Genomic DNA, 27,945 nt, shown 5'->3' on the forward strand with positions numbered 1-27,945 from the left:
AGCACACGAAAAGTAATACAAAAATCCCGCCGAAAGTGTGTATGGAAAGAGAAAAGAAAACGTGCTATTAGGGTATGATGAGCAAAATCCTTTCAGGGGCATGAGAGCGCATATATAACAAAAACCCCGCGTGGAAGAAAGCCCAAAGAGGATATATAAAGAATTAAACGCGCGAGAGAGCAAGCAGATGAGTACTGAGCTGGAGATTTCGCGTGAGCGTCGAACATGTAAAGGAGGGAATCTTGGAAACCGAGTGAGCTTGGTTGGGTATATAAATTTCATCTGAGGATAGTTCCTAATTTTTTTTCTTTTTGAATTCCTTCCTAAATCCCCGATTTTGGCCACGCCGGTAAATATTATACACCTTCATTTTGACCGATCGCGAGTATCGGACAAGAAGAGGGTGATGCAAGACCGTTACTGATAGCAGGAAAAATATGAAGACGGGGGAGCTCATATACAAATTGAGAGATGTGATGAAAATAACGCCGGGGAATGATGAGTCTGGAACCGTGTGTTTAAAATGCCATGATGTACAGAGATTTAAAGCGTATATATAAAAGAGATATGAAACTCATTATTTGTTAGCAGGCCGTAGACTGTTCCATCTTCATATTTTGTGGCTGATTCTCGCAATCGTCCTGTTCCGAAATCCGATGCAAACCACCTGGTAAGGGTCCTGGATTCTGCTGTTGAATTCGCAACTTTTCGGTCAATTTAAGAACCGTCAGATACTCATTTTGATCCACCAATCCAGTCGGAGCTTGCTGGAAAAAATTCAGTAAAGTATCAAGCGCCCGGCGTGCATCATCCTGGGTAGGTGAATTTGGTGTTGAGAGATGTGGAGGTGATTGCAATCCGCTAATTGGAGTAAGTGATGCCGGTGGAGGAGCCAAAGAGCTATGACTACTGCTATGATGTAAAGACCTTGGCGAAATTGCAGAATCCAAGCCAAATGGAGGGCCTAATTCATGTACCGGCGATTCGACGGCTGATGAAGGGGCTGTGTCCGGTAAATTATACTTTGGCGTTATAGGATCATTGCCTTGCGAGGCAATGAACGAAGGATCAATGGCTAAAGTGGGGAAAGTCTGGCTTCTTGGACGTTGAAAGTTGCTAGCAGGATTATTTGGATCCATCCCATGGTTGATATTGTCTTCAGTGTTAGAATTTCCATTTCCATTCGTCGAATGATGTGTTACCCGAGATTGCTGAGATGGCATCCAAGATCCGGTACTTCCCTCAGGAGAAAATGCAAATGGTGTTGTAGGACTAGTTGGCCCCCCTGAAAACGACGATGCATTGTTGTCGGTAAAGGCACTAGACAATGAAGCTGTGCTGTGAGAATTTGAGTGTTGCTTGTAGCTAGCTGTTTGGGTGAAATCGAAATAGCTGTTCAAACTATCATGCATATGATGAGATCTGAGATCTTCACTACTCTTAGCGGATGCTAATAGCAAGGGGGATTGTAATGGCGAAGCGGGTGAGACACCATTAGACGTTCGTGATCCGGAACTTCTGCTCGAATCGATGTTGAGCGCCATGCGTTCGGAAAGACTACCAATATCGGCCGCGGAAGCTCTTCGTCTGAGATGACTGATCCCATTCTTTTGCTTGAATTTTTCTAGCCAAGTTGTGCTATTTGTCTTTAGGTGACTCTCATTGTTACCAACTGTGGTGGCAAAAAATCTAGCCTTCTCCTTAATCGCAGAATCGGTAAGAGGAATCCCCTGCTTTTGGGTATTTCGCACCCAATTCGATAGGGCTCTCTCGATATCAGGGAACTTTCCTTTGGCTCGTTTGACTGGAGATAAGCTTCGGTCTTCAGGGAAAAGATATTTTTCTCTTTGGCGTAAAACTTTAGAAACAGTACTGCATTCTTTCTTAGTTAAGGTCAAAACTCCAATGTTAACTGTCAATCATACCTTCGTTCAACACCAAACATGGCTAAGAGAGAAAAATTAGCAAGAAAATCATTTAAAGGAGTCTTGTCATGTCATACCTCCAATTTCCGTCTGCTTGACAGTAGGGTTGTCCTCATGATATTGACACATCCGTCTTCGATCACTATCAGTGAGCGTCTTCCTTGGAGTCGGAGTAGCATGGATAGTTGGTAGTTTTGGAGGTGGTTTACCAGAGTTCGCAGGAGGAATCGCCACAGGTGGTGCTTGAGAGTTTGCAGGATTTGTCAACATGCTCGGCCACGTGGGATGGTTTGGCATGATGAGAGGAAGCAGTTGCTGGTGATGCGTGGGATATGTCGGCGGTGGCGGGGCCATTCTTGGGTTTGGATACTGAGGCTCAGTGGGCATTGGATGATGCTGGTTCATATATTCATATTGAATCCTATTTTCAAAGATTGGTGATTGATGCTGTGAAGAGTTGTAATTGTTGCCCATATCCTGCCATTGACCTTCACCGCCGTATCCATTTTCTTGTGGATTGTGGTGTTGCTCATGGTCCATGCCAATATGGGCCATCATAGATTCGTGCATTCTTTGATCTATGGTCTCTAAACGAATGGTCTCCCAGGTGTTTCCTTAAATTCCAGAAACCCGAGGCAATTGAAGTTGTTTAATAGTACAGGACCTTGCGTAAGGTATACAATATCAGGGACGTTGAAAGCCTCAAGAGCGGGATACTGCATGCATGATAAGCAAAGCGAAGTATGGTTCCTGGCAGCGTCAAATATATAAACCCTGCGGAATCTGCAGGAGTAACAGATTGAGTCTGGCTGATTTATTTCAGGTGATGTGAAGTTTCGAATGCGAGAATATTTTGAGATTTGTTTGAACTAATGCTAGACGCGCGCAGCTAAAGGAAACATGCACTTCTAAGTGTGGTGGTGGTGGCCGATTTTGGGGATGGTAGTGGTGGTCTGCGGTAGATGGGGTAGAAGACGGATGAACAATTATTATTATGCGACCAGGGAGGGTAGGAATAAATGCTGGGAAAAAGATGCTAGAAAATACTCGCTGCAATGCCGAAGAGGGGAAGAAACACGAGGCGTATGCGAAAAGCTGCAATGGATATTATGCTGGGGAAGGCGCGCAACCAAGAAAGATGTATGTATGTATGTATGTATGTATGTATGATGTATGTAGGTATGATGAATGGATGGGACGTTATAGTATGTGAGTGAGTAGGAGGTAAACCTAGACTTTTTGGAGTTTGTGGTAGTAGTGGTCGGTTCATGGAAATTTTGCAAGGTAAAGGTTCCGCAGCAGCAGGAAGAGGGAGTACTTGGGAACTGAATATATTAATGGTGGGGACCAATTGGACTAAGAAGAATAGATGCTAAGTTTGCTTTCTTTACTACCATACTAGGTTAAAGACTACTTCTCATAAGTTTCTCAAGCATGGGAGTGTGGAAAGCAATGGCAAGGAATCAATCATGGAGCAACGACGAATGAGCGAGCTTGGAGAATGGGATTAGCAAGGGTAAAAAGAAAAAAGAGGACAAGAGAACGAATCGAAAGGGGGATGGATGGACTTTGGTGTAGACATTCAGAAGAACCGCAGGCAGACAGCAAGATAGACCAGATAACTCAAAGAAAAAAAGGAAAAGCAAATCGTTTGAAAATATTCAAAAGAAGTCATTTACAAGGATTCGAATTGATGATTGATTTTGGTAGGGTTTAAATATGGTTTAGTAAGGTTCAGGTACAGGGAAAGTACGAAGTAAGACTTGAAGACTTACCTGATTTGTTGCTTTGAGCAAATGATTGCTTGGGAGAGAAGTCCACCAGATGAGAAGCGGATCTAATCAACTAATCATCTGTGTACATATCTGTTCAAAAGAGTCCACGGGTAGCTCAAGTAATGCAATAATTGCTGATTGTATTATCAGAGCTAGCTGAAGGAATCGCCGAACATCTAAACATATCTAGAGGGAATCTCAAGGTCTTCGAACGGAAGATTCGGGGACCTCAGGAAGCTCAATGGGAAGAGTGGAGAGGACAAGTATCTAATTTCGATCAGATTGACCTTTTTGAAGCTTTATTCAGTAAAAATATATCGTCATGTCAAGGTCCACTCTCATCCGCTTTCTCCAAAAGATTGAGAAGTTGAGGCTTTTCCAGGTTTTTGTAGGGTATATCCAGATGATTATCTTCCAAATAGGTTAAATGTCAAATCGCATCTCATTTCAGCTGAGTCAAATGGGGAATCGACTAAACTACTCAAGGTCTAAAGTTTTGCTGGATATCGTAGATGATAACCAGGATATGGAGCTATTAACGAATAAAACGCTTAGATGAACCTACTAGATATTTGAATTTGCTTCTAGCTTCTGGTTTGATAACCAAGTTAGTCAAACGGTACGCCCCGGAAGTAAAAAAATGAGGTAAATCCGTCAAATGATCTTGGTACTGGGGATGACTTATTAGCTCGAGTTAGTTGCCGCAGTAAGGACAATTAAATCATTCATTATCATATCATATTATATCATATCGTTTCAAATACTACCTATTGCTCAGACCCAGTTGATAATGATTGATTTTTCTTTTTTGTTGAGTCTCTAGGTTAGGTTCGGTTCGGATAATTATATTGATAACAAGAACAATCATCATAAAAGCCCCTTCATCGTCTCGTCTCGCCCAAAGTTTGTCTTTTCTGCATTTTGATAACGAACTTTGATGGTGCAACAGGTGTACCGAAAGTACAAGGGTTTCGGAAAACCCAGCCAGCAATCAGAGCTCATTCAAACTCGGAGCAACTTCCACCTATTCCCCTAAACAAGTAACAAACTGATCCCTTCTATACCAAAAGTTGTCATGTACCATATTAGCCAAAATCCGAAACCTAGTCAAGCCACCCTTATTAGACGAACCTTACATGGAATCCGAACGTTTCGTTGCCGTAAGTTACCATGGTGTAGAAGCTACAACCAACCCTCGTGGTGGAAAAGAGGATCGTTGCAGAAATGAATAGATCCGTACCTTACTTACCGTAAGCAAAGTTAGTAAACTCTATGTCTATTCTGGTCCCAAGTTTTGGACCCCAATCGAGATATTGCATGGCATTGACTTCATCGTTTCGCATTGCTCCCTCTTGACAAGACAACTTCGCCTCATTTCTTGATCTTGGGGGCCATTGAAGTAGGTACCATTCATCCTTCGTCCCAAGTTTCCAACTGTTGGTATCTAAGTACCATATTTGTATGGTTGGGAGCTACAGATATCTGCTGCAACCACCAGCAACCTCCTGCACTTCAGCATAATGGCAAGGCTTCATTCACTCGGCTTTAGTTCAGGGCGCTCGTAGGTGCAACCCATTTCATGTACTGCATTTGTAGCGTGCATTGCCCCTGAGTAACCCACCTCACATAGCAGATACAGGTAACAGGATACAGCCATGGCCATGACCGTCTTCTTTCATCTCACCCCATGAGTTCCATTCCATCTCGCCTCGCATCTACTCTGATCGCGAACTCCGAAATCGTATCAAATTCCCAAATTCGATCTCCTAGCTAGAATCGCTTCGGCTGCATCGGTACATACCGACCAGGGGGGTTTATGTTTGGAAATCTTAATACCCCACTGTGTGTCCGTCCCCCTTGACTTGAATCCGTACTCCACCATGGCATTGTATCTCGCGAAGTTCTCTTTTGAGCAGATGGGATCTGTAATTGTCGAAAGTGTTTAGGCATACATGTGCCACTTCTCCTCTTTCCCGTTCCGCTCCCCGCCCAAAGCATGAATGACTATTAACCATCCATCATTGACGACCGAACAAACACCACTCCAATACATCCATCCTCCCGTCTTCATTATCCATATCAAACCGTGCCACCAACCTAACCGAAACCCCCGAATGTGGAGGAACCTCGCATCTGAAGTTGGGCTCCCCATCTTTGTGCATCATCCACGTTCTTAATCATTGGTCTAACCGTACACTTTCGTGTCAAAAACTCCGGGTGAAATTCTAATGGCCCACTATTCATTCAAATCCATTTGCAATCATTCCTTGCAACTTCATTCATTTTCATAATTCTTTCAGATTTTGTTTTATTTTGCTTTATTTTATTTTATTTCATTCTCTGCGATATGTGTTTACTTCTTGATTAATTCTTCAGCGACGATCTCAAGGGAGCCCTACTTTACGTTTCATCAAGGGAGAGCAGCTTGTATAAGCGGCCGTGAGGCACCGCTCGCTATCATTTACAAATGTACACCCAACTTCTTGATTCATCCAAGTCACAGAAAAATAGCAGTACATCCGTGGCGCGTTCACCATGTGAAACAAACTCTTTACATAACGACGAAGGGGGAGGGGATTTAACCAAAAGCAAAAATAAACGCGACCACGTCCCCATTTCAAACCTACGTCTTGGCTGCAACATACACATCTCTCTGCTCAACAGCGGTGAAGGAACCTAGAAACACCATCCAAACTTCAACCTCGGGACTTTTGTAGATCCTCTATCACGAGGTGACAACTTCATTTCAAATCACCCTCAGCTTATTCACTGTCTCTGCTTAGACCTCTTTGCTAGCTTACAGCGGCAAAACATACATCATGATACATGCTCAAAGACATCCTATCTACGTATATACCTGGTACCTAAAGCTAAAACTACATCCACGTTTTTCTCGTCGGCGGCAATTGAGACAATCTTATCGACATCGCGGGGAAATGATCCTCATTTGCTCTACTCAACTTGAGCATCTAGACTGACCTGACTGGCTCAATGAACATCGACATCAAGGTTTGGGGAAATATCATATTACAAACTTTCCCATTCGAAATTGACATCCATTTTCATTTCAATAAACCTTCTCGAGAGCTCCCATCTGAACTTTTCTTCTCTCAATAGATACATACTGTAGAACTAATCTTCAATCCCGTCCACCTCATCTCACCTCATCCGATTCTACACAAACCACCCTCCCAAGCCTGCGTCGATCATCCAATTCTTCCCAATTCTTCCACTTCATATCAATTAAATACCACAATCCCATCCCTCATCCATTCCAACCAATCACATTCTCCAACCATGTAAAAAATCCCCCAAAGAGTCAACGTTCCCACACAGCGGAGTCCATCGACCGCTTAAAACGCCTCTGTAGCCGCCGAAGAAACATCCCAATCATGTATGCAAGCAAGCAAGCAAAAGCACAGGCGAAAGCGAACGCGATCAACCTTACGAAAAACGGTTACCCGAAGCGCCGAATTTTCAGGAACGCACAGGTTGATCAACCAGGTGTCAGGACTCAGGACTCAGGTACGGACATGACGGAGGACCGGGTGTGACCGCTAGGCTTAGTTGAGGTTGCGAATATCATGATTCATGACGACGATGATGATGTTATTGATGGGTGGGATGAATAGATGGATAGAGAATGAAAGAAAGAAGCAAAGAAGCAAATAAAAAAAGAAGGAAAGACGTCTGTGCAGCCACGATTATAGATAGGTACCTAGCTTTGACATGATATAATGCGATATGACATGATATTGCACGAACCAATGCGGATTTCTGTTACGATCCGCTCTCTATCTATCTATCTTTACCCGGCGATTTAGGATCGAGAATCTAGATTTATCGGATCGAGAGTTAAAAGAAAACTACAATGAGATAGATGCTTTGCTAACTCCGAGTGAGGGGAGAATTATCTTTTTTTCTTCCTTTTTTTTTTTTGGCATCTATAGAGATATGCCCAGGACTCAATACGCATTAGAACTACTTACTATACAGAATCAATACTTCATCAATTCATCCCTCCCTCCATCGCTCACCCGTGATTCCAATTCCAACGAGTAATATGAATCATGCAATACCTACCTAGTCAATCCCATTTCCAGGCACCCGAGAGATCCTCCCCCCGCGGAATATGCCACTCTATGTCGGCCAAATCCCAATCCCAATCCAACTCATACTCACAACAACCTCTCCTCATCTTAACGCCGACACCCATGAATCGCCTAGGCATCTCATCTATCTCCAACTCAATCACTCCATCACTCTCCTATCCCATCGGGCAACTGATAATATAGAATTTCATTTCAACCCCCATTTTCCATTGCCGTACATACCATATCATCACTGCTGCCTCATCCTCAACTCCCCTCACCTAATTAGCAACTTCACCCAAACAAACACTTACCACACCTCATCCTTAGCCATCTTCTCCACATACCCATCCATCCACCCAAACATCCAAACATCTCATCCCAATCAAGCAAAACCCGAGCATTCAAATCCAAGTCTCATCATCTGATCCAAGCGTCCCCATGCGCATAAACTGGCCCAGGCCCATGGAATCCCGAGATATCATTCATCACATCTTCGTAGCGCCTACCTGAAGATCATTGATTGATTGACCCATCCATGAATCCATCCACCCATTCAAAAGTTTCGCCACTATCAAAGTTGACAAATGAATCCAAAAAGCAGCGCATTGTATCACATGTATACATGCCAATATAAAACACTAACTATTTTGTATTCAGAGCCCTGTCCTGTCAATTCAAGTATATTGAGGGGTAAAAAATCTCTTTTGGATATTCATCTATATCTTCCTCATATTGACCTTCGTAGCCTTCTCATACCAAAACAAGCAGAGGCGCCAATCCGTGAGTAAGAATCTACGGGCAACTGCTAGTACTGTGGCTAGCAGCCACCCCTTATCTCTTCCAGAGTCCAGTAACCCAAATGCCCGCATGTGTCTGTACCTTAACATGACGCCATTGACTCCCGACGAGCGCTGCCACTACGACCATATCAGCCCATTCCCTACTCTATCTTCCGAAATTCTTGGCTTCTTCAACGTCCATCGTCTTTCTCCCGCGCTGGTCGTACCACCGGAAGATCCTTGGTCGTTACACCGAATCGTTCTATTCTGCATGATTTTTATCGTTTGACAATAGTAACTGCAAGATGAATTAGCTCGAATGTCCATAACAACTGCCTAATCGACATGTGAAAACTTACTAATATCTTCGTCTGCTAATTCGTGACTAAGACCTACACGCTGAGGTTGATGCTTGACTGATTTTCCATAAACAATAGCCACGCGGAAATCGTCCACAATAGTTTTATGGATAGCGTTACACTTTGATCACCGTTAGTCAGTTGATGCTGTGCTACGCGATTCTCGGAACCTGAAAATAGCCACTTACAAAATCTTCAACTGTGCACCGCGTGGAACGTAACACTACTGGTGCTGTGTAATCAGGCAATTTTCCTTTGGGCTTTGTATAAACTCTGACAAGGTTTAGTTTCTCCCACCTGTTTCAAGAGTTAGTATCAGGTAGTCAGGTAGTTCTGGCAACCACAAAAATCTGCTAGCTCCTGGTGAACGCCTTGCATCTTCTCATGAGCGAGTCGGTTACAGCCCCAGAACGCCGCGCCACTCGATTGAATTTTACAAAGCTCCCAAGGCAAAATTTCATATAAAAGTTCTCAAATCATAAACTTACATCTGTTCTAACAATTCGTCAACGTTCCACCCATGCTCAGAAGAGATAGGACATGCGTTTGGGATTCTGTAAAGCAAATCAAGTTCCTCTATCGAGATGGCATCGATTTTGTTCAGTGCATAAATGACAGGAATATAACTTCGTCCCTTGGCCTCTAGTACGTCTATCAGATCGTCGATAGTGGCGTCGCAACGAATGGCGATATCTGCGGATGAAATTTTGTACTCGTTCATGACAGCCTTGATCTCATCGTGATCGATATGCGTCATTGGGACAGTATTGGTGATATTGATTCCGCCCTTGTCCTTCTTCTTAAACACGATGTTTGGTGGTGACTTGTTAATTCTAATTCCAAATCCTTCCAGTTCGTCTTCAATGATTTTCTTATCCGTCAAGGGTTTATTGACATCCAATACAATGAAGATCAAATGGCATGTCTTGGCAACCGCAATGACTTGTCGACCTCTACCCTTTCCATCTTTAGCTCCTTGAATGATACCGGGAAGATCCAGAATTTGGATCTTGGCTCCATTGTATAAAATTTGACCGGGTACTGTCGTTAAGGTTGTGAATTCGTATGCCGCAGCCTCTGAATGTTGTCCGGTAAGTTTGCTCATCAATGTACTCTTTCCCACCGATGGAAATCCTATGAATCCAACACTGGCGACACCTGTACGTGCTACATCGAACCCTACACCTGCTCCTCCACCACTTGACGTAGGGGTCAATAACTCTCTCTTGAGTTTAGCGAGCTTTGCTTTAAGTTGACCAAGATGGAAACTTGTCGCCTTGTTCTTTTGGGTTTTGGACATCTATCACTTCGTTAGGATCTATCGACGGCGAATTGACTAGGCCCTGGGAATATACCTCATCCTCAATTTGTTTGATCTGTGGCGGGGCATTAGCATTGGGGAAAAAGGTCGTGAACGAGGGAGTATACCTTATCAGCGGTGGTCGACATGATTGCGGCTTTTTCTGGTCAGATCCAGATATCTTATCTAAAAATATGTATTACTGAGGAGATTTGTTGGCGGAAAGAATAGGTTACGATTTCTCTCAAGCTGGATCTTAAATTTTGGAATTGAAGATGATGTGCATTTCATTGTGGGGTTCTGCATCAAAAATTATTTCTATGATTGCATAGTTTTAACCTCAGGCACAGATATTTTTCGAATCCCCCAATTGGCAAGGTTTCCAATTCAACTGATGTGCCACTCACTCACCGGGGATCCTTGAAGGTCTTGTCAGAAATTCACTTTATTGCGAGTCATTATAAGGATCATGGATCCTCGAACTATCTGTGCAGCTTTCTTCATTTTAGGGACCACAGTTGATTTAGGTGGAACTTTGATACCTTCATTCCGACAGCATGTCATGAACTATGGCAGTCGAGGGTTCACACCAAATCCTGAGAAAAGCACACCCCCTCAGAGCAAGACTACGCGTATATTCGAATACGTTGGCTCTATACAGGTTCCCCATACATGGTTCACTCACTATTACGTCGTCTCCGTGGCCTCTTCCATTTTCTGGGCGTTTCAAATTATCACACGTGGACCTGCTTTCAGATTACTTGCCTCGTACTCTCGACAAGATGCGACAAACTCAATGTCAGTTAATCAGGTAACTTTGACATGGACACTCATGGCTCTGCAAGGTAGCCGGAGAGTGTATGAGAGTCTTACGCTCACTAAACCTTCCCAGTCGAAGATGTGGGTCGGGCTTTGGGCTATTGGAATTGCGTATTATTTGTTCATGGGAATTTCAATTTGGATTGAAGGCATTGGTGAGTGTTATGAATTGTAATCTCGTAATTCTTTCCATTGATGACTAACTACCTAAGCCATACTTGATGCGACCACGAATCCACTAGGTTCGATAGACATCTCAAAGCCCTCTTTGAAGACTTGTGTGGCAGTACCTCTATTTGTGATTGCATCTGTCTGTCAGCATGACTGCCACAAACACTTGGCAAGCTTGAAGAAGTATACTCTTCCCTCGAGCCCATTCTTTCGCCACATCGTTTGCCCTCATTACACTAGCGAATGCTTGCTGTATATTGCAATTGCCATTGCAGCCGCGCCTCAGGGACAGTTCCTGAACAGAACCATATTGGCAGGGTTATGTTTTGTAATATCAAACCTTGGAGTAACTGCAGATTCAACAAGGAAATGGTATGCCACAAAGTTTGGTGTAGATAGTGTAAAGGATAGATGGAGAATGATACCATATTTATACTAGAATGCTCCCCTCTCAGAGTTTGGTCTAGATAACTGGAAGTAGAAACGGAGGCCGATGCTATATTATAAGATTAGGTCTCTCATCGTTTGCCAAATATCCCTAACTTTGAACCTAACTTCGATACTTTGAGTACGTCCCGATACGTGAGGCTAGTTCGCTCCTGTCTCTCATATCTACCATCAATAATTTCATCTTTAGACCGTAAGAGATCCCAGTTTGCGACTGTTGTGGAATTTAGGTCAATTTCTGCCTCCGTCTCGGATATTCCATGATAGTAGTCTGTATACAGTTCATCTGTTGTGATCAACAAACTCCTTGGCTCCTGGAAAATTCTCCATCTTGGCTGCTCTTCTCTTGTTCCGTCGTCTTTGTCTCCATAGATATTCAAGCATAGGCTTGCGCCTAAGCTTACAGTGCAGACGACTGGATGATAGGCGGCTCCATCTTTGTGTGGCATAATCCCCTGCTTTGGCAGATATTCATTGATTAGGACATGATTCGGACGCTCATGTGGACTATCACTAAAAATGTGACGTGCTCCAGTTTCGTGCGAGATAGGTAAGGAGAGAAGTCGAGAGACAACGGGATCTGTTAGCCATTTGGGCAGAGGCGCATCCAATAGAGTATTCCTGGTCAAATCAGAGGGCCATGTCTGAAGACGACGATGAGTTAAATGCTTCCATCGTGGTTTTGGGGCTGTGGCAATCTGTGGGAATCAAAATGTCAAATATCACGTCTTGAATGAACCCAGAATCGACCTACTTTTTGCAATAATATTTGTTCTTCTTCCTCCGTAAGAAAATTAGGAATATAAAAAGCTTTCGAAGGGAGAGTCTTGATTTGAGCTTCATCAAGGGATGTTGGTAAGGCTAGTTGTGGAATGTCCATGCTGGATGAATCGGTACCTTTGAAGAGTGCAATTAAACTATCTCGGGTGATAATGTGAGGGTATGTGTGAACTTTGGAGGGGAAGAGATATAGTGAAGAGATGAGTCTCAAATGAAGTTATAAGGGAGGGGTGATAGAATAATATGCACACAAGTATCTTCTCGATGACGAAAGATAGGTAGTGAGCGGCATAGCCTTACCTAGTAGCTTTTCGTTAGGTCATCTGGGTTATCTTCACGTGTTCTCCCTCTTAAAAAATCATGCTTTGATCACGTGTTGAAGAAGCCAAGTCTAGAATGTAGAAATAAAAGAGGGCCATTGATAAATTTATTTGTTTTTAACTGTCAGAATGTAAAGCAATGATAAAGCACTAATAAAGCCCCAGTAACAAGGAGCCAAGGAGCCAAGGTAGATAGATACATAGTACTCGTACGTAAAGGCGAATACGGTAGACTTTCTGACTTTCAAGTCCTCGAAGATTTTATCTCTCACTTCCAAGTTCCTATCTGCTACCTACTAGGTAGGCTCTAGGCTCGCTAAGTGGTATCCATACAAGCACTTTGAGTTTTGAAGAAGTGTTCGTTAGAACTTATTAGGAGTTAGGACTCTCTAGAAAGAGTTTAGGTGGGACCTCGGGATGATCTGATACAAGCTAAGAAAAAAAAGAAAAGTAGGTCATTTGATGCGTTGTACTCCTTTGTTTGGCTGGAATAATGGCATAGGCATTCGAGTTTTGGCGAAGTTTCGTTGTTAGTTTTTCTCTACATTCTACTGTACGGTACTTGATAGATTAGACTTCGATGATACTGTATTTTGAGTTAGACCTCAAATAGAATTCAGTTAGACTTCTCTACTGTCAATCTAAGTTCACGTCTACGTTCACCTTATCCGAAGCGAAAAGAACTTCTGTGGCGAAGTACTGAATGATATAAATAGATCACTCGACTCCGCACCGGCAGATTTGTTGAAGATGTAATTGTTCTGTAAGCTTCGTCGTATTCAGATCCTATTCTCTTTCTCTCATCTCTCTCATCTGCGGTATGATTCTGGATTCGAGATAGAGATAGAGACGGTGGGTATGATTAGTTATCTCCATACCCAGTACCTTAAGCATCAAAAAGGGGATTTGAGGAACAAGTGTCAAGTGTATGGCTGGGTATTTACCATACATACACCCAGACACCCAGACACCCAGACATCCACACATCCATACCCAGGTAGGTCGGCATTCATGAATCGAGTATAGCGAGCCATGTAGTTTTTGCTTTGTTTTGCTTTGTTTGGCCTCGAATCTGGTTCGATTGTTGTCCTGTTGTCATGGAACCATTTAGGACAATGCATATTGTCCTATGATAGACACGATAGACAGGATGGACAGAATAGACAGGATAAGACAGGATAAGCTCGTTCATGAAAGTTCCTTATTCAGTGTTTTGTGCTTAGTGTCTGAGTGGGGTTCCGTATCCCGTGTACCTTGTCTAGCGCTTCTCCTGACTAAGCGTAAGTAAGAGTAATTCAATTCTATCTGGAAACTCGATTCCTCCCATTTAACAAAACCACACCCAAATACTACTTAGCTCCTTGGGTACAATTCTTCTTCAACCAATCCTCAAAATTTACACATATCCGTACACATACTTTCCCACTTACCTCCAATTCAAGATTTTCACGATCCACGATTACCTTACGAATTTAATGATATAATCCGTTCGCCTTTCGGGATTCCAACTTCAACAACACAATTTACCCGGCGCATCTAACTAATACATCTATCAGTTTGAAGGACTCGGATGCTCCTCCTTGTCCCGAAAACCATTCACAATCAAAGTGTCTACTCATAATATAAGCCAGGATGATCCGCAGGATACAGCGAAACATAGTCTAGATGTTATGGGCACTCACAATCATGAGGGAGCAACGGCTACAAAACATGGTGACTCGACCACCAGCCTTATCGATCGAAAGGACAAAATCAACAACGCCAGGAATATCATCAAAAGTCCGACGCCTTCCGGAAGACAAGAGACTGTGACTGATTCCGAGACTTCGAGGGATGTGGATATGCCCGATGCACCCCCTGAAGATATCGATGTGAAGAGTGATTCAGAAGCAGAAACAATTGTCCTGGAAGGCAAAAATGGCCACTCACCCTCGAAAACTCGAAAATCGATTAAGCATGAAGATAACAGTGACGAGGAAGATATTCGAAAGCCGTCCGAGTCTAGGAAACGTGAAACCTTATCACTGGAAGCACTTTCTCATAACGAAAATCATTTAGGAAGGCGCAAGCGTCTTAAGGTCGACCCTTCTGAGCCAAGTAAATCTCAGTCTGGCAGTGGGAGATTATCTAATTTACAAAGCAAACGGCATTCATCTCTTCCAAAATCTACTGCGCCAGAATTGAGATCTGACGAATCATCGTCGCCACCATTATCGAATTTAGAGAGCGTCGATAAGGCTACACCCGTTAAAAGGGCTTTCTCACAGAATAAACAGAACCCATCGGACTCAGATGAAGATCATGTCGACCACGATGATCGAAAATTAGAGCGACTTCGAAATTCTGCCTTGAATAATGTGCAAAGGAAAGGAAACATCCCCTCACTGAGCATCAGCATGGAGAATACTTTAGGTGTCAGGAAGGAACGATCAGAGTCTCCCCACCACGGACGTTCTCACAAACGCGGTCACTCTACTCAATTTCCCTCGAAGTCGATTCACAATTCAGGCCACCGTAAAGGACGAATACCGCCCCCTCTTCTATCTACCGAGTACCAATCCGATGACTCTTCTGCTAGCGGGCGCTCACACCCTCGTAGCTCTCGGCCCCGGCAACGCACAGCTTCTACCATCAGAGATCTTGCTACGCCAGTCACTGTGCCCCAAAAGAAGAAAAAACACCTCGATAGTTCTGGCGCAACTATGTTATTCCAGTTTGTTCGTAAGAATAACCTCGCGGGAGTGATGGAAGAATTCAACAAGCACCCTGAAGACCTAAACCAAGCAGATAATGCGTTGAATACACCACTGCATGGTGCAAGTCTTGTAGGCTATGATAAAATCGTCGAATTTCTTTTGAGCAAGGATTGCAACGTTGATGTAGTCAATGACCTTGGCGACACACCACTTCATGATGCCATTGACAATGGTCACGTTGAAGTTGTGAGACTCCTTCTAGAGTATGGTGCTGACCCACGTAAGGCAAAGAAGGCTGGAGGTGACGAGCCTAGTGATCTAGCAGCAGCTTATGTTAGTGTTCCTGAGGACGAGGAAAATACCAGGAAAACGAGGAAAGAGATGCAGCAGCTTATTGAAGATGCCAAGTCCAAGTACCATGAAGATACTGTCCTGAGCGAACAAACGACGGGAGAAAACGCAGATCATGAATCCTATTCAAGAAACAGTCCTCATCATAGCCCTACCTCTGAGCATCCTGGTATATCGAACGGCTTGCGAGCACGATCGTATAGAACTACACACCGAGACTTATATCGAGATCATAATAATGCTGAAATGCTTCGGGAAGCATGTCGAAACGGCGATCACCCAAACATTTACAATTGGCTAGATGTCAATCAAAAGAAGGGGAAGGATCCAACATCTCTTCTGATCGCGGCAAAAGCTGGCGACAAATTTGCTGTCGACCTACTACTTGGCCTGGGTAATTATGACTGCGATCCTGAGCCTCTAAGAGGTGTAGAATTTCGATGGTCCACACCAATGCTTTGTGCTATTCATAAAGGTCATATTGACGTGGTTAAGTGCTTGCTTTCAGGAGACTTCGACCCGACCAGGCGGTTGAAGGATAAGACTTACTATGAACATGCGCAGGAAAGAGAGAGGGGCAGTCCCAATTATGAGTCAGTCGTTGAAACACTCAAAAATGCTTTCAACTCATATTCGAAGCCAGTCAAAACTTCGCCCTCCAAATCTCGCTCCCCCAAACTTCATCGAGACTCTGATCGCGGCCGCGATTCTAGAAGGCCAGTAAGGACTACCCGTGATCGATCTTCACCATCGCGGAAGAGGAGTCCTTCAAAATCGATGAGGAGTTTAGAAGTAGGATTATCACGTCGCCCAAGCAGCGACTCCCTTCATACGAGCCTCATCACACAGAACCAGGCAAGAAGAGGCCCAGGCCGTCCAAGAAAAGAAGAAAGCAATGCTTCGCATCCGACTTCAGACACAGAAAGCACTCCTTTAGGTCCTCCTAAGAAAAAGATGCAAGCTCCGAAGGTTACAGAAGCTGATGCTGCAGCAATGTCTTCTGAAAACGAGCCTCCAAAACCACGACGTAAGCTTGTCTCTGGTAAGGACTTGAGAGGGGAACGGGATAGACAAGGACGTGGAAGTATTGCATCAAACTTTTCTACCGTATCTGTCCAGGATCGAGACCAGGTAGAAGAGTCGAAGAGAAAGGATGGCAAACAGAAAACCACAATCATTGCGCAAACAGCCGATCTTGCAAATGAAGACCAGGTCTCAAAACCTTCCATCGTTGAGATGGCGTCGGATAAAAGCGAAAAGCACGACAAAGCTAAAGCCTCCAAGCGAGATAATTCTAAAGACCGACTAGCTTCTATTCGTAGTGATAAGAGTCCGATAAAACGACAACGCCAGAGCACAACGCCACCTCGCACAGGTACTCTTGATACAATGGTTCCCGCGGAGACTGATGGTGCTCCATCTAAGCGCCAGAAAGTAGAAGGACTTTCAAAGCATATTGTCACAGATCAAAATACATCAAACTCCTGTACTGACCAGTCAGCACCCATTCTTGATACAACATCTCAAGATAAATTAGCTTTGAAAACTCCCAAGGAGAACACACCAAGAGTTTCATCCAAACCCACTGGGGAAAATGAGACATGTTTCAACAAAGAGAACGAGGAAGTCCAAGCAGCCAAAAAGTCCGAGCTCTTAAACCTGGCCGATCTGGAACGCAAGAAGCAGGTGAAATTGGCAAGGGAAGCTCGAGAAGCCAAGCAGCAGGCCAAAGAGGCTCGTGAAGCGAAAGCAGTGGATGAAGCTCGAGAAGCTAAGGAGAAGGAAGCTCGAGAAGAAAAGGAGAAGGAAGCAAGGGAGGCAAAAGAGAGAGAGGCAAGGGAGGCAAAAGAGAGAGAGGCAAGGGAGGCAAAAGAGAGAGAGGCAAGGGAAGCAACAGAGAAAGAAGCGAAGGAAAGAGAAGCTCGTGAGAAAGAGGCAAAGGAGGCAAAAGAAGCTCGAGAAGTCGAAGAGGCTCAGGAGAAGCTGGCCATTGAGGAAGCTGCTAAGCGAGCACAGGAAGAAGAGGACCGAAAATCACGACATGCCCAGGAAGAACGCGACAAAGCAGAACAGAGGCGAATATACGACGATCAGAAAAGGATCGAGCGGGAGAAATTAGAACAAAACCGGGCCGCTGCGCAAGAGCGAGAACGGTCTGAGAAAGCGAGACAGGCGCGAGAAAAGGAAGAACAAAGACTATCAAAACTTCCACTTCTACTTCGAGTGTTTGACCAACTCCCACAAGCTGGGACACTCAAAATTGCTTCTTTGTCCAAATTCCGAATCATACAAGGATATCGATATGATACCATCAGACCAGAAGCAATAGGTAGCCCCAGTGCGCGAGAGCAGTGGATGCTCAACACTGACGTTGCGTTGTTGCTGGGAGAGAAAGACCTCGAATTATCAAGATGTGAGTACAGGAAAGTGAACAAGTAAAGAAGTTGCATTGACTTGCTGTGATAGATACCGCATGGGAACGTATTCCACTTGAGATGGATGCCAAAGAAGCTATATGGCCTCGTGCACACGCAAAATATTCTCGTGATCCTTTCAAGCCAAATATACTTATTCCTTCGGATGAACGTGCGCACCTGGCAGAAGACGCTAAGCCTCTGTTCTTTGGGCTCGATCTTTTCTTCGTAAAGGTACGTGTTCTGAATTTCTGAAAATTGTCAGCTTGCTCACATCATTGTAGGTATCGGAGTTCATGTATGTGGTACCTAATTTTCCTCACCTACGCGATAGTCAAATAGCTATCGAATACCAAGAACTTGTCCCCTTAGGCGCCACTCCGGTCAACAGATATGAGCAAGACTCAGATCGTGATCCGAGCCAACCATTCTGGCCTGAACCCCAAATCTACATCGGTGGAACCTTAGTCACACATACGAAAATCGAAACCAAAACAAGCACGAAACCTTTTCCAGAACCCAAAATATCGAGACGAGAAAATTCAAACGAGAAGGAATTACTTGCATTGGCTTTGGCCAGAACGCAAATGCTTTGGGAACAGCGCGAACGTGATGTACATGATGGTATCACTCCACCACACTCCGATCGATCTAGATCGCTCAACGAAGATGGTCTGATTCAAGAATCTATTTCGGGCCCAATCACGATCAGCCAAAACACAGATCTTTCAAATGGAACCTTTCCCCTTTCTAACGGAACCGTAATGCAAGAAGTCGATATATTGGATTGAGGAATACTGTCACTGATACATGAGGTGCACTAACATACATTCCGTCGTACTTGTTATATAATCATTGTATAAGAAGTTCATTCCAAGGATGGGCAAGTCTGTAGATATTCTTTTCCAAGAAAAGAGACATCACGTCATATTTTCTTCAGCGGAACATAACACTGTACATATACAGATTCGAATCTCGAACTATCGAGAGACCCGATAAGGTGAACACCCTTCACACCCGGTCCTAATCCGATTCCAAATCCAATCCCAATCATGCATCCAAACGATGTGAGAACGAAAGGAACGGTTCAAACATACTCATCATGATGTCCTTGAGTTAAAGACATCCCCGACTTCTCGTTGGAAGGGAGGACTGGGGAGGCAGAAGAGTCAAATACTTTGGCCGGCAAAGATACTTGACTCGGGTGAGGATAAATGTCATGTATAGATAGTAATGAGAAAAGTCATATAACTCCATCTAAAAAAAATTCTTTCATGAGCTTTGATTATTGCCACTTCAAACTTACTAGGTTGCGAAAGATGAAGTTGTAGAAGAGTTTTTGCATACCACTAGGTATGTATTGATCAACCAACTTCGCGCAAATTTTGAATGCGAAGTCTTCTGCAATCTGTATATTTTGACGGTACTATTACAAGGAGAGAGACACTGCATATCCAAATACACTCCCAAAGACGCACTTGCATCATCAAAAGAGAAGATTGGGGTATTGTTAACTCTTTGGATTACCACTTACTAGGTAGGAGCTATTCGTGCAAACTTTTGAACGAACGAACGAATGAATATTGAAATGTTTGAATAACAGAATTGCAATTTCATGATTGCATTGCATCGTTGTTATAACTAGAGAGTTAGATAGGTAGGTAGGTAGGTGCTACCTACCTACAACGAGATTGCAATGGCTTGTTTGAGAAGCTAGATAGATAGCTGAGAAGCAGAAATTGAATGAATAGATAGATGATGAATATGAAGGAAGCTGTCTGAAGAAAAAAAATGAAGAGAATCTACTGATCATAGATGATATAAGTATAGGAATACTGTGATAGAGTGTTTATGGTTGAGTGGTTGAATGTGTAGATGTACATAGGTATCCATTTAGGTAAGCTGTTAGGTGGTTGTTGTTAAAGTGGAGTGGAGTGGAGGGTGGGTAGGAAGTTGAAAATTGAAGATTGGAAGGGGTTCTCTAGACTAAGAGAGAGGATTTGGAAAAGAAAGAGGATGAAAGAGAGGGAGGGTGGCAAAGTGATAGGAGCAGAAGAAGAGCAGTTGCATGAAAAGATTAAGGGTATGAGGAGAACAGATGTCTAAAAAGAGCAGAGTGTAAATAGCGGGAGGTAAGAACTGATCATGAATGATGAAGGTAAGATTAATTAAAAGTGTAGCAAAAAGGGGGTGAAGATACAGGTAACAAGCGTATGATTAGCATTACAGAGGGCCATTCGGTCTACAGAATCCAGGGCTTGAATTCCAGATCTACTTATCCATTGTATGACAATTACCAACTGTAGAAGGCCGCATGTTCCATCCCGTCCTCCCAAGTGATTGATTTACATTATACTCGTACTCGTCCTGAGAATACCATCATCCCATCATCATCCTATGCCGCTGCAACTTATATTTTAGACTCTGTGACTGTGAACTAGGATCAACGCTCTACTATAGTCTGTTTATGGTTTGTAAACTTTGACATCGTGTTTCAGGACTTGGTGTGCGGTTTTCGTAACTGGCGGCTCCTTTTTCGCTTCGTGGTAGGTAGGATGAAGGGAATAGTGACCTCTCGAGTTGGTGGCTGTTCGCAGCTTATAAATGGGTAGGAACGTAGAAACTACATGGTAAACTAAAATACTAACAGTCTACTCAATTACATCTTAAACGCACTGAAAACAATACATACTTAGTAAAGAGAACATATATTTTGGCGAATCGACCCCATTCAGAAGTGGCATCTTCTCCTTCGAAGGACGCAATTAAACTACCACCAATTGGAAGTATCTTGGAAGGCCCGACAGGCTCATGCACTCTGCCACTAATCTTTCCCATTGTCGTTCGACCATCAACTTACACTCAACTACCCATTCGAAGTGAAGTCTTTCCTGTGAATCAAACTCTCATAGGGCTTCCTTTGGTTTTTGCTTCCGTTGAAGACAGCTGTAAACAACAGTCAACTATACCACAAAGCTGCATAATACGGAACGCCCAGGATATTCGAGATCGCAGTCCAGGTGAGGGGACACCGGGTACAAAGGCAGCCAAGAAGGATGGTCAGCATCTAGTCGAAACAGGATATCAGGACGAAAGTCTGAAGATTTGTGATGAACTTGAAGGTATCCAGGAGAGAATTTGCAGTATAATAGAGGAATACGAGCAATTGATGAAGGAGAAAAATCCATTGCGAGGACGTTCAGGAGATATAAAAGCGATGCCAGAGACGGCAAACGAAATGACAGCCAAAGAGGAAATGACAGAAGATCAAAAGTACGTTCCGCGTGCTGTTATGGGAAACCTAAAGCAAGATGAGACACTTAACTATGTCAGTAGCCTGAGTTCATCCGATGTTATAACAGAGATAGATTATGCGTACCTGAAACGAATCATCGGCGACGGGCAGGCGCACATTCTTCGCAGACACCTTCTACTGGCGGGGATAAATCAAATATGGGCACGCTCTAGAGGGTTATTAATGGTTGAAGCGTAAGATCAAAGACATCTGCGAGGTGAGACCTATGCAAAGGGATGGCTCCCGCCATTTACTACCCAAAGTGGGTTAGAGGTGTCTAGAGTTCAATACGAGATCTAAGGACCCCTGGCCTGGGCAGTTATGAGTTCGCGTGTGAGAAATTGTCGATTTATAATTTGATATTTCCGATTGCGATAGTTGATTCGAAAAGGCGTGGAATAGATTGTAATGTTGGATCTAAGTATATGTATATGTATATGTATATGCCAAATCCCCTTTGAAATCGTCCAAAGAAAAGCTGGACGAAGGGTTGTTGATTAAAGGAGTTGATGGGGACGCTGAGAGGGCTGCAACAGTTTGGACGTTCAGATGACAAAATATCAATACTGATCATGGGTATTCTGAGGATTCCGATGTAGGTAGGAGATAGTCATAACGGACTGGATACTCGACATATTTCTAAAGTATCAGTATCAGTATTGAGTAGGAGAAACTAGAAATAATATGACATGATCAGAAAAAGTTTTTAATGTTCTAGGTGTTACAAAAAAAGGGGACCGAAATTGAATGTGTAAGAAGAATTGGAGAGGAGGTCGGTAGATGTCGATTGTGCATTCCGATAAGAAAACAATGTAGCGCTACGTCACATGAAGGTCACCCCGCCTTCCGTATGAAGCGAGGGGCAAATAGTCAGCTATCTGTTCTACTATCAGTACCTAGGTAGCATTACTTGTACAATAAAACAAATCATATACATCAATCAATATTAGAGCTTTCCTTCACTTGTTTCTCTGTTTACTGAAATCTTTCTCACGCATATCCTATTTTATATCATATAGTTAAGAAGAATGAACAAAATGAATCAGGAATCTTGCTGCACTTGTGCGCGTCTACTTGTGCAGATAGAGAGGAATGAAGGGACGAACGGCCTACCTTCTTACTTGGAATCTACGCTGGGAAGCAATCCATCCCTCCAATCAACGAGAGGTGATTCGAGTTCTAATGAGAAAACGAAAGAAGAAGTCGTCTACTCAGAGAAGAGCCAGGCACATAATATAGAGAAGGAAACAGAAGACACACATTGGAAGGAGAAAGAAGGGAATTGTAGCAGAGAAAATAGAAGGTTATCATGTTGCGGACGCATTATCTGCGGGGAATGTATAGAGGGTAATGAGAGATTCGGGAGTTACTGTCCATTCTGTCAGGTCAGAAGTGCAGAAACGGTGGATAATTTGGCAGCAGCTTCCACGCCGTTGGATAAGCCGCCCTCTTACGAATCCCTTCATTCTTCCGAATCAAATTCACGAACTACGCCTCCTACTTACTCTCATACTCTAGACTCAAAATCAGAAGCCCAACCTCAGTCGCAGTCGAAAACCGAACCACAATTTGAAGATACCCTCCATTTCCTCTCGCACGCCACCGATTCCATGACTTCTCTATCCTTTCGCTATGGTGTCCCAATTGACGTGTTGCGAAAGAAAAATGGTATAACAAGTGATCACCTCCTTCTCGCTAGGAAAACAATATTGATACCTGGGGAATGGTATAAAGGGGGAGTGAGTTTGAGTCCGCGGCCTGTGGAGGGGGAGGAGGAAGAGAGGAGAAAGAGCTGCGTGAGGAGATTCATGGTTGGGTGTAAAGTTTCTGAGTGAGTTTGTGTTTTATATTGCTTGCGGGTCGGGAAATGGAGAAAGAGAAAAGGGCCACCGATTAAGTTTGGAGGGACACAAGATTCAAAGCCTCTCGGGTATAGGGGTTTCAATAGGAAGGGTTGAAGACATTAGACCGATCGAAGGCTAACATTGAATTTCTCGTTAGATACGACATTGCAGTCCTATACCTCGAACAAGCGAACTACGACCTAGAGCTCGCAATGGGAATATACAAAGATGACGAGAGATGGGAGAAAGAAAATCCTATATCGAATAAAGCAAAAGGAAAAGGGAAGTCGAGATATGATGTCGCGAAGAGAAGATTCACGGGACAGAGATCATGAGATTTTCGCCCACGCATTGCTGTATAATTGCGTGTTTTAAATTCCTCTTTATTTTGTATTTAACATAACATCATGGGATGGATGGAGTTCATGATACGGTGCACATCAAGCACCTTATAAAATATACAGCGCCGTCTGGTACAAGCCCCTATCCCAAATTACGCCAAATTAGTATGCCGATCGTGTCCGAATGTCCTAGAATTATTATTAGCCTTGTGACATCCAAGAAAGATAAATAGGGGTAATTACCGAAATTTTTCTCTCAATCTCCCTAACCGAGCGGTCCAACTCTCCTGCAATCATTTGTTTCTTGTCCGTTGGCAAGAGGGTATATCTTTCGCATAAATCTCCATCAATGACGCCCTTTACTGGCACATAATAACTTCGGTATATCAAGTGATCTCTTCCAGCCAAAGGCGAGTCTTCCGATCTAAGATGTTGTTCCAATGTCTGGAAGAAATCTACATCTTCTCGGCTGACAAATGGTATCAAGATACCAAGTGTGCCTTGAAGACCACTCCACAGTAAGCAATCTCTACCTCCGGCAACGAGGTTTGTCTTTTGGATGCTCATGGGAATATCCTGGGAAAAGTTATGCGCCATCAATGTTAATCGATGAGGAGCTCCAGCCAGATATTGACGTTCGTGTAGAAGATGAGCACCAGAACCTTCTTCATCCGCTTCTTCACTGGCTTTAGCGGGGCAACGAAGAAGCCAAAGGTTGCCGAATTTGTCCCCTCCTGCGACAGTCTCATAATCTACCATGGTAGTACACGATGTCCATCTTGCGATAGTATCATCCACGAATGGGATGAGTCTGTTCTCTTGGAATTTGTACACGACCATAGTGATACTCTCCTGGACATCACTGACAATGATACGACTGCCTTGGGTTTGTAATCCAACAATCATATTAGGCGCAACTTCAGATTGTGCTTTCCGTAAGAGTTGTCGCATTCCGAGGTCGTAAATACGTAGATCTTTCCCGACTCCAGCCAATAGTCTACCTTGGAAAGCAAGTAGTGCCATAGGTGGTTCCTCAACTTTCGTTTTGTGTATGAATTCCAGCTCTTTACCGTCTTCATGGAAGCGGTATACGTGAATAAAACCTGCAGAGAACGATCTTGGGCTAACCACCAAATCTTTACCAGTTCCGACACACAAGAATGTCTCATCTTCTTGACTAGCGAAAGCAACAACAGCGATGCTGACTGCACATTCATTGTCCTCGAGGTGAATTGTAGACAAAATTTTCTTTTCGGTCACAGGATCGACGACAGAGATGCAAGACGCCCAGTGGTTTGTTCCTCTTGGGTAACCAAACTCCTCAGGGGGAAGTACTGTGGCATCGCCATTTGTAACAGAAGGATCCTCGAGCAACTTCTGTTTTGTGGCTGGAGAAAGTATATTATTGTCTGCTTCAATGACATAGAAACAAGGATGTTCGGGATGCCGGACGAAACGACGAGGAGTATAAGTTAAAGGAATGGATTCTTGCAAAAGGTTGTCGGTGAGTTTCTCGATAGAAAATATTCTATGGTGAATTAGCCACTGCTCCACAATAAGTGTAAAATTTTGAATGTTTGAGTGGTATTAAATATATCAGAAGGAACAATTGGAATTATAATGTTACATCCTCATAGTCATGGACGACATAAGAAGTTTAACGATAAGAAAATCATCATAGTATATGGTACTTGGTGCTTTTGAAACTATAACAATTGTATGAACGTACCTTAGATTTTGTCCTTGAATTCCCACCATTCCTTCAGTACACTGCTCACTACTGAAATTCCAGCCCCATTCCAAAGCTGGATAGTTCAGTGGGGTGAGCATAAACCCTTTGGTGACGGGATCGGAATATCCGAGCCATGGTCTAGAACTGAGTGCAAGCACTGCAGTCTGACCTTGGACGGCTACTCTGAAAAGCTTGACAGGCTTTGGCCCAAGGAAACGTGTTCGTGTGTCAGAGAGCTCTCCAGTCACTTCATCTAAAACGGTACGTAGATAGACACCAGAGTAGAGTCCGATATGAAGGTATAGAGTTGAGCCGCCAGATGATGAGTCCGACATAGCCATAATGGAAAGGGCATTTGGAGGAGAAGTCAAAGCTTGAACCGACTTGTTCTCAAGTGTTGATTCGGGATCCAGACTCAGAATACGTACTGTTGAGTCATCGCAACCAACAGCTAAGAATTGACTTCTTTGACGTCCTTCTGGAACTTCACCAAGACTCAAACAGGTAACCGTACCGCTCATCTCTTTCTTTTCGTCATATTCAGCGAGAGATCCATCTGAATCCATCTCAAAATAGACAATCTCTCCTGAACTTAGTGCTACAGCAACTTGTCGTTCATTTGTAGTAGCTGCAACGATAGAACGATGCTGAGGAGCGGCCCACTCATTCACACGACGATCGGCGCGAATGTGTCGAATACCTTTAGGGTGCACCTGAATTAAAGAATCCTCGCCAAGTTGCTGTACAGCTAGTGTTGGCGCCGATGATAAAAATCCGGTATCGGTCACCTCTTCTACAGTTTCACCGATGCTGAGAACCAAGGTACCGTTGGAGAAAGAGAGAATGATGTAAGCATCATAGGTATCACCTCTAGTAAGCTTTGTCGTCCAGACTGCAGATGGCACACCAGGCAGTTCGGATTCGACGATTTCACTTACTTCTAAGCCATGTTTCAGGGTTCTGAAAGTACTTCGAGCGCCGGTACCACAAATGGAATAGATCTGTGGTGCATCCTCGTCGGTGAGATTGGCGACTTTACAGTCCATCAACGGATTCATCGAGTCGATACTTTCGACCAGGCTTAGATTCTCAGCTGGTCGTGGATGGAAATATATGGGCGTGTATGATTCATGAGCTCCAGTTGGGAAATCATCGCTAACAAATTCTGTTTCTTCATCGTCATCACCAAGCTTCTCAAATTGGTAGAACTGATGGTTGCCGAACTCGCTTGCAACAAAAAGAAATCCACTTTTGAGGATACAGAGACTTGCCGCAACAGGGACGGTATCAAAGTACTTAATTTTGAGACGTCTGACCTCGCCAGTTGGTTGCCCATTATCGTCTTCAACCATCTCGATGGTTATCTTGAAAAGATCACCATCATCTGTCTGTAGTAAGAAGAAGAAAGCTCCTGCAGCACCCTTAAGTTTATGCATAACTCCTGCTACAATGTTTCTTTTTCTTTGTGGATCTTCCGTTGCACCACGGCGGCGAGGGATAGCAACGCGGAACGCTTCTTGATTAGAGTGCCTGTAGGTGATATTGTCCTCTCCACAAACTAAAACACCACTAGGTCCATCCGTTCCTCCAGGCACCTGGAAAAGTATGTTCGCCGTTCGATCGACAGGCTCCGACCATTTTCTCACCACATGATTCAAGCCCAGGTCAAGTTCGTAATAGACAAGCTGTTTCTCAATCTCGTCATAGGCTTGACCTGTGGGATCCTGATCCGACTCTCCATAATCAACCTCGAGAGCCGCAAACACCGGATTTGCGTATCCCACATCCAATGCTACCAATGCAAATACTAAAGTTTGTGCTTTATGGGCTTCCAAGGGGGATGATATAGTAAGTTCCGCTTGAGAATTGCGATTCAAGACATATACAAGCTTGTTCTTCTCCACCGATGCAGTTAAACAAGCTCTGCCTTTCGGGTCCACAGCCAAGTATTGCCCTGGAACTACTCTTCGAACGCCTGATTTGCCAAAAGTCTCGAGATGTAGGCGATTGAATTTGTTTTGTGCGGGGACGAACTCGACGATTGTTATACGGCCAGAATCGGATGTGATGATGATATAATCTGCGATTATTTATTTTAGCTTAGCTCTCAATTATGACCGAGTTTCTATAACACTCGACCCCATAGGCTATTCATATCGGTATGATTCGTGCTGCCATCGATGCTTCAAATCACTAAGTGAAGCTCAAGTGGGATGAGATGAAGGACTTACCCTTATTGCTACCAGCCAATCTGAAAGCTGCAATAGCTCTTATTATACCAAAGACATCGTGTGAAAGTGCTGTGATAATCTTTCCCTGCGATGGATCTGGTCTATGGAGAGTGAGACGCGAACCAGAGGCAGTCACAATCTGCTGTTCTTTCGTGCCAGCAAACTGTCCGAGTATTGCTTGGGTGATGGCGGTGGGAGGATTGATGGTCAAGCTGTACAAGAATTGGTTTGATGTGGTAGCCATGTTTGGACAGCGGCGCAGAAAGTCTGCG

The 27,945-nt window shown here is 43.7% G+C and overlaps 8 protein-coding genes across 8 annotated transcripts; 4 read left to right on the forward strand and 4 right to left on the reverse strand.

Moving 5' to 3' along the window:
* Nucleotides 1-584: 584 nt before the first annotated feature.
* Nucleotides 585-2,495, reverse strand: EAE97_008638 (uncharacterized protein; the record flags this gene model as incomplete). The annotated part of the gene is made up of 3 exons (XM_038879153.1): nucleotides 585-1,872; nucleotides 1,926-1,947; nucleotides 2,003-2,495. The coding sequence occupies 3 exons, from the start codon at nucleotides 2,493-2,495 to the stop codon at nucleotides 585-587; spliced, it is 1,803 nt and encodes a 600-aa protein (XP_038730235.1).
* Nucleotides 2,496-8,500: 6,005 nt separating this feature from the next.
* On the reverse strand, nucleotides 8,501-10,502 carry EAE97_008639 (uncharacterized protein). The gene is made up of 6 exons (XM_038879154.1): nucleotides 10,361-10,502; nucleotides 10,288-10,308; nucleotides 9,421-10,232; nucleotides 9,121-9,229; nucleotides 8,933-9,053; nucleotides 8,501-8,871 (listed from the first exon to the last, which is right to left on the reverse strand). The coding sequence occupies exons 1-6, from the start codon at nucleotides 10,379-10,381 to the stop codon at nucleotides 8,852-8,854; spliced, it is 1,104 nt and encodes a 367-aa protein (XP_038730236.1). The 5' UTR covers nucleotides 10,382-10,502; the 3' UTR covers nucleotides 8,501-8,851.
* Nucleotides 10,503-10,701: 199 nt separating this feature from the next.
* On the forward strand, nucleotides 10,702-11,661 carry EAE97_008640 (uncharacterized protein; the record flags this gene model as incomplete). The annotated part of the gene is made up of 2 exons (XM_038879155.1): nucleotides 10,702-11,206; nucleotides 11,264-11,661. The coding sequence occupies 2 exons, from the start codon at nucleotides 10,702-10,704 to the stop codon at nucleotides 11,659-11,661; spliced, it is 903 nt and encodes a 300-aa protein (XP_038730237.1).
* A 79-nt stretch (nucleotides 11,662-11,740) lies between these two features.
* EAE97_008641 (uncharacterized protein) lies at nucleotides 11,741-12,549 on the reverse strand (the record flags this gene model as incomplete). Its single annotated transcript, XM_038879156.1, has 2 exons — nucleotides 11,741-12,367; nucleotides 12,424-12,549. The coding sequence occupies 2 exons, from the start codon at nucleotides 12,547-12,549 to the stop codon at nucleotides 11,741-11,743; spliced, it is 753 nt and encodes a 250-aa protein (XP_038730238.1).
* A 1,890-nt stretch (nucleotides 12,550-14,439) lies between these two features.
* EAE97_008642 (uncharacterized protein) lies at nucleotides 14,440-19,021 on the forward strand (the record flags this gene model as incomplete). Its single annotated transcript, XM_038879157.1, has 3 exons — nucleotides 14,440-18,229; nucleotides 18,283-18,464; nucleotides 18,515-19,021. 3 exons carry the CDS (start codon nucleotides 14,440-14,442, stop codon nucleotides 19,019-19,021), a joined length of 4,479 nt encoding a protein of 1,492 aa, XP_038730239.1.
* A 1,354-nt stretch (nucleotides 19,022-20,375) lies between these two features.
* EAE97_008643 (uncharacterized protein) lies at nucleotides 20,376-21,723 on the forward strand (the record flags this gene model as incomplete). The annotated part of the gene is made up of 2 exons (XM_038879158.1): nucleotides 20,376-20,388; nucleotides 20,927-21,723. The coding sequence occupies 2 exons, from the start codon at nucleotides 20,376-20,378 to the stop codon at nucleotides 21,721-21,723; spliced, it is 810 nt and encodes a 269-aa protein (XP_038730240.1).
* Nucleotides 21,724-22,446: 723 nt separating this feature from the next.
* On the forward strand, nucleotides 22,447-23,704 carry EAE97_008644 (uncharacterized protein; the record flags this gene model as incomplete). Its single annotated transcript, XM_038879159.1, has 2 exons — nucleotides 22,447-23,356; nucleotides 23,527-23,704. Exons 1-2 carry the CDS (start codon nucleotides 22,554-22,556, stop codon nucleotides 23,702-23,704), a joined length of 981 nt encoding a protein of 326 aa, XP_038730241.1. The 5' UTR covers nucleotides 22,447-22,553.
* A 168-nt stretch (nucleotides 23,705-23,872) lies between these two features.
* On the reverse strand, nucleotides 23,873-27,917 carry EAE97_008645 (uncharacterized protein; the record flags this gene model as incomplete). The annotated part of the gene is made up of 4 exons (XM_038879160.1): nucleotides 23,873-23,899; nucleotides 23,954-25,238; nucleotides 25,440-27,522; nucleotides 27,674-27,917. The coding sequence occupies 4 exons, from the start codon at nucleotides 27,915-27,917 to the stop codon at nucleotides 23,873-23,875; spliced, it is 3,639 nt and encodes a 1,212-aa protein (XP_038730242.1).
* Nucleotides 27,918-27,945: the final 28 nt, after the last annotated feature.

The sequence above is a fragment of the Botrytis byssoidea genome, assembly GCF_014898295.1.
Source record: "Botrytis byssoidea strain MUCL 94 chromosome Unknown BBYS_018, whole genome shotgun sequence".
Lineage (NCBI taxonomy): Eukaryota > Fungi > Ascomycota > Leotiomycetes > Helotiales > Sclerotiniaceae > Botrytis > Botrytis byssoidea.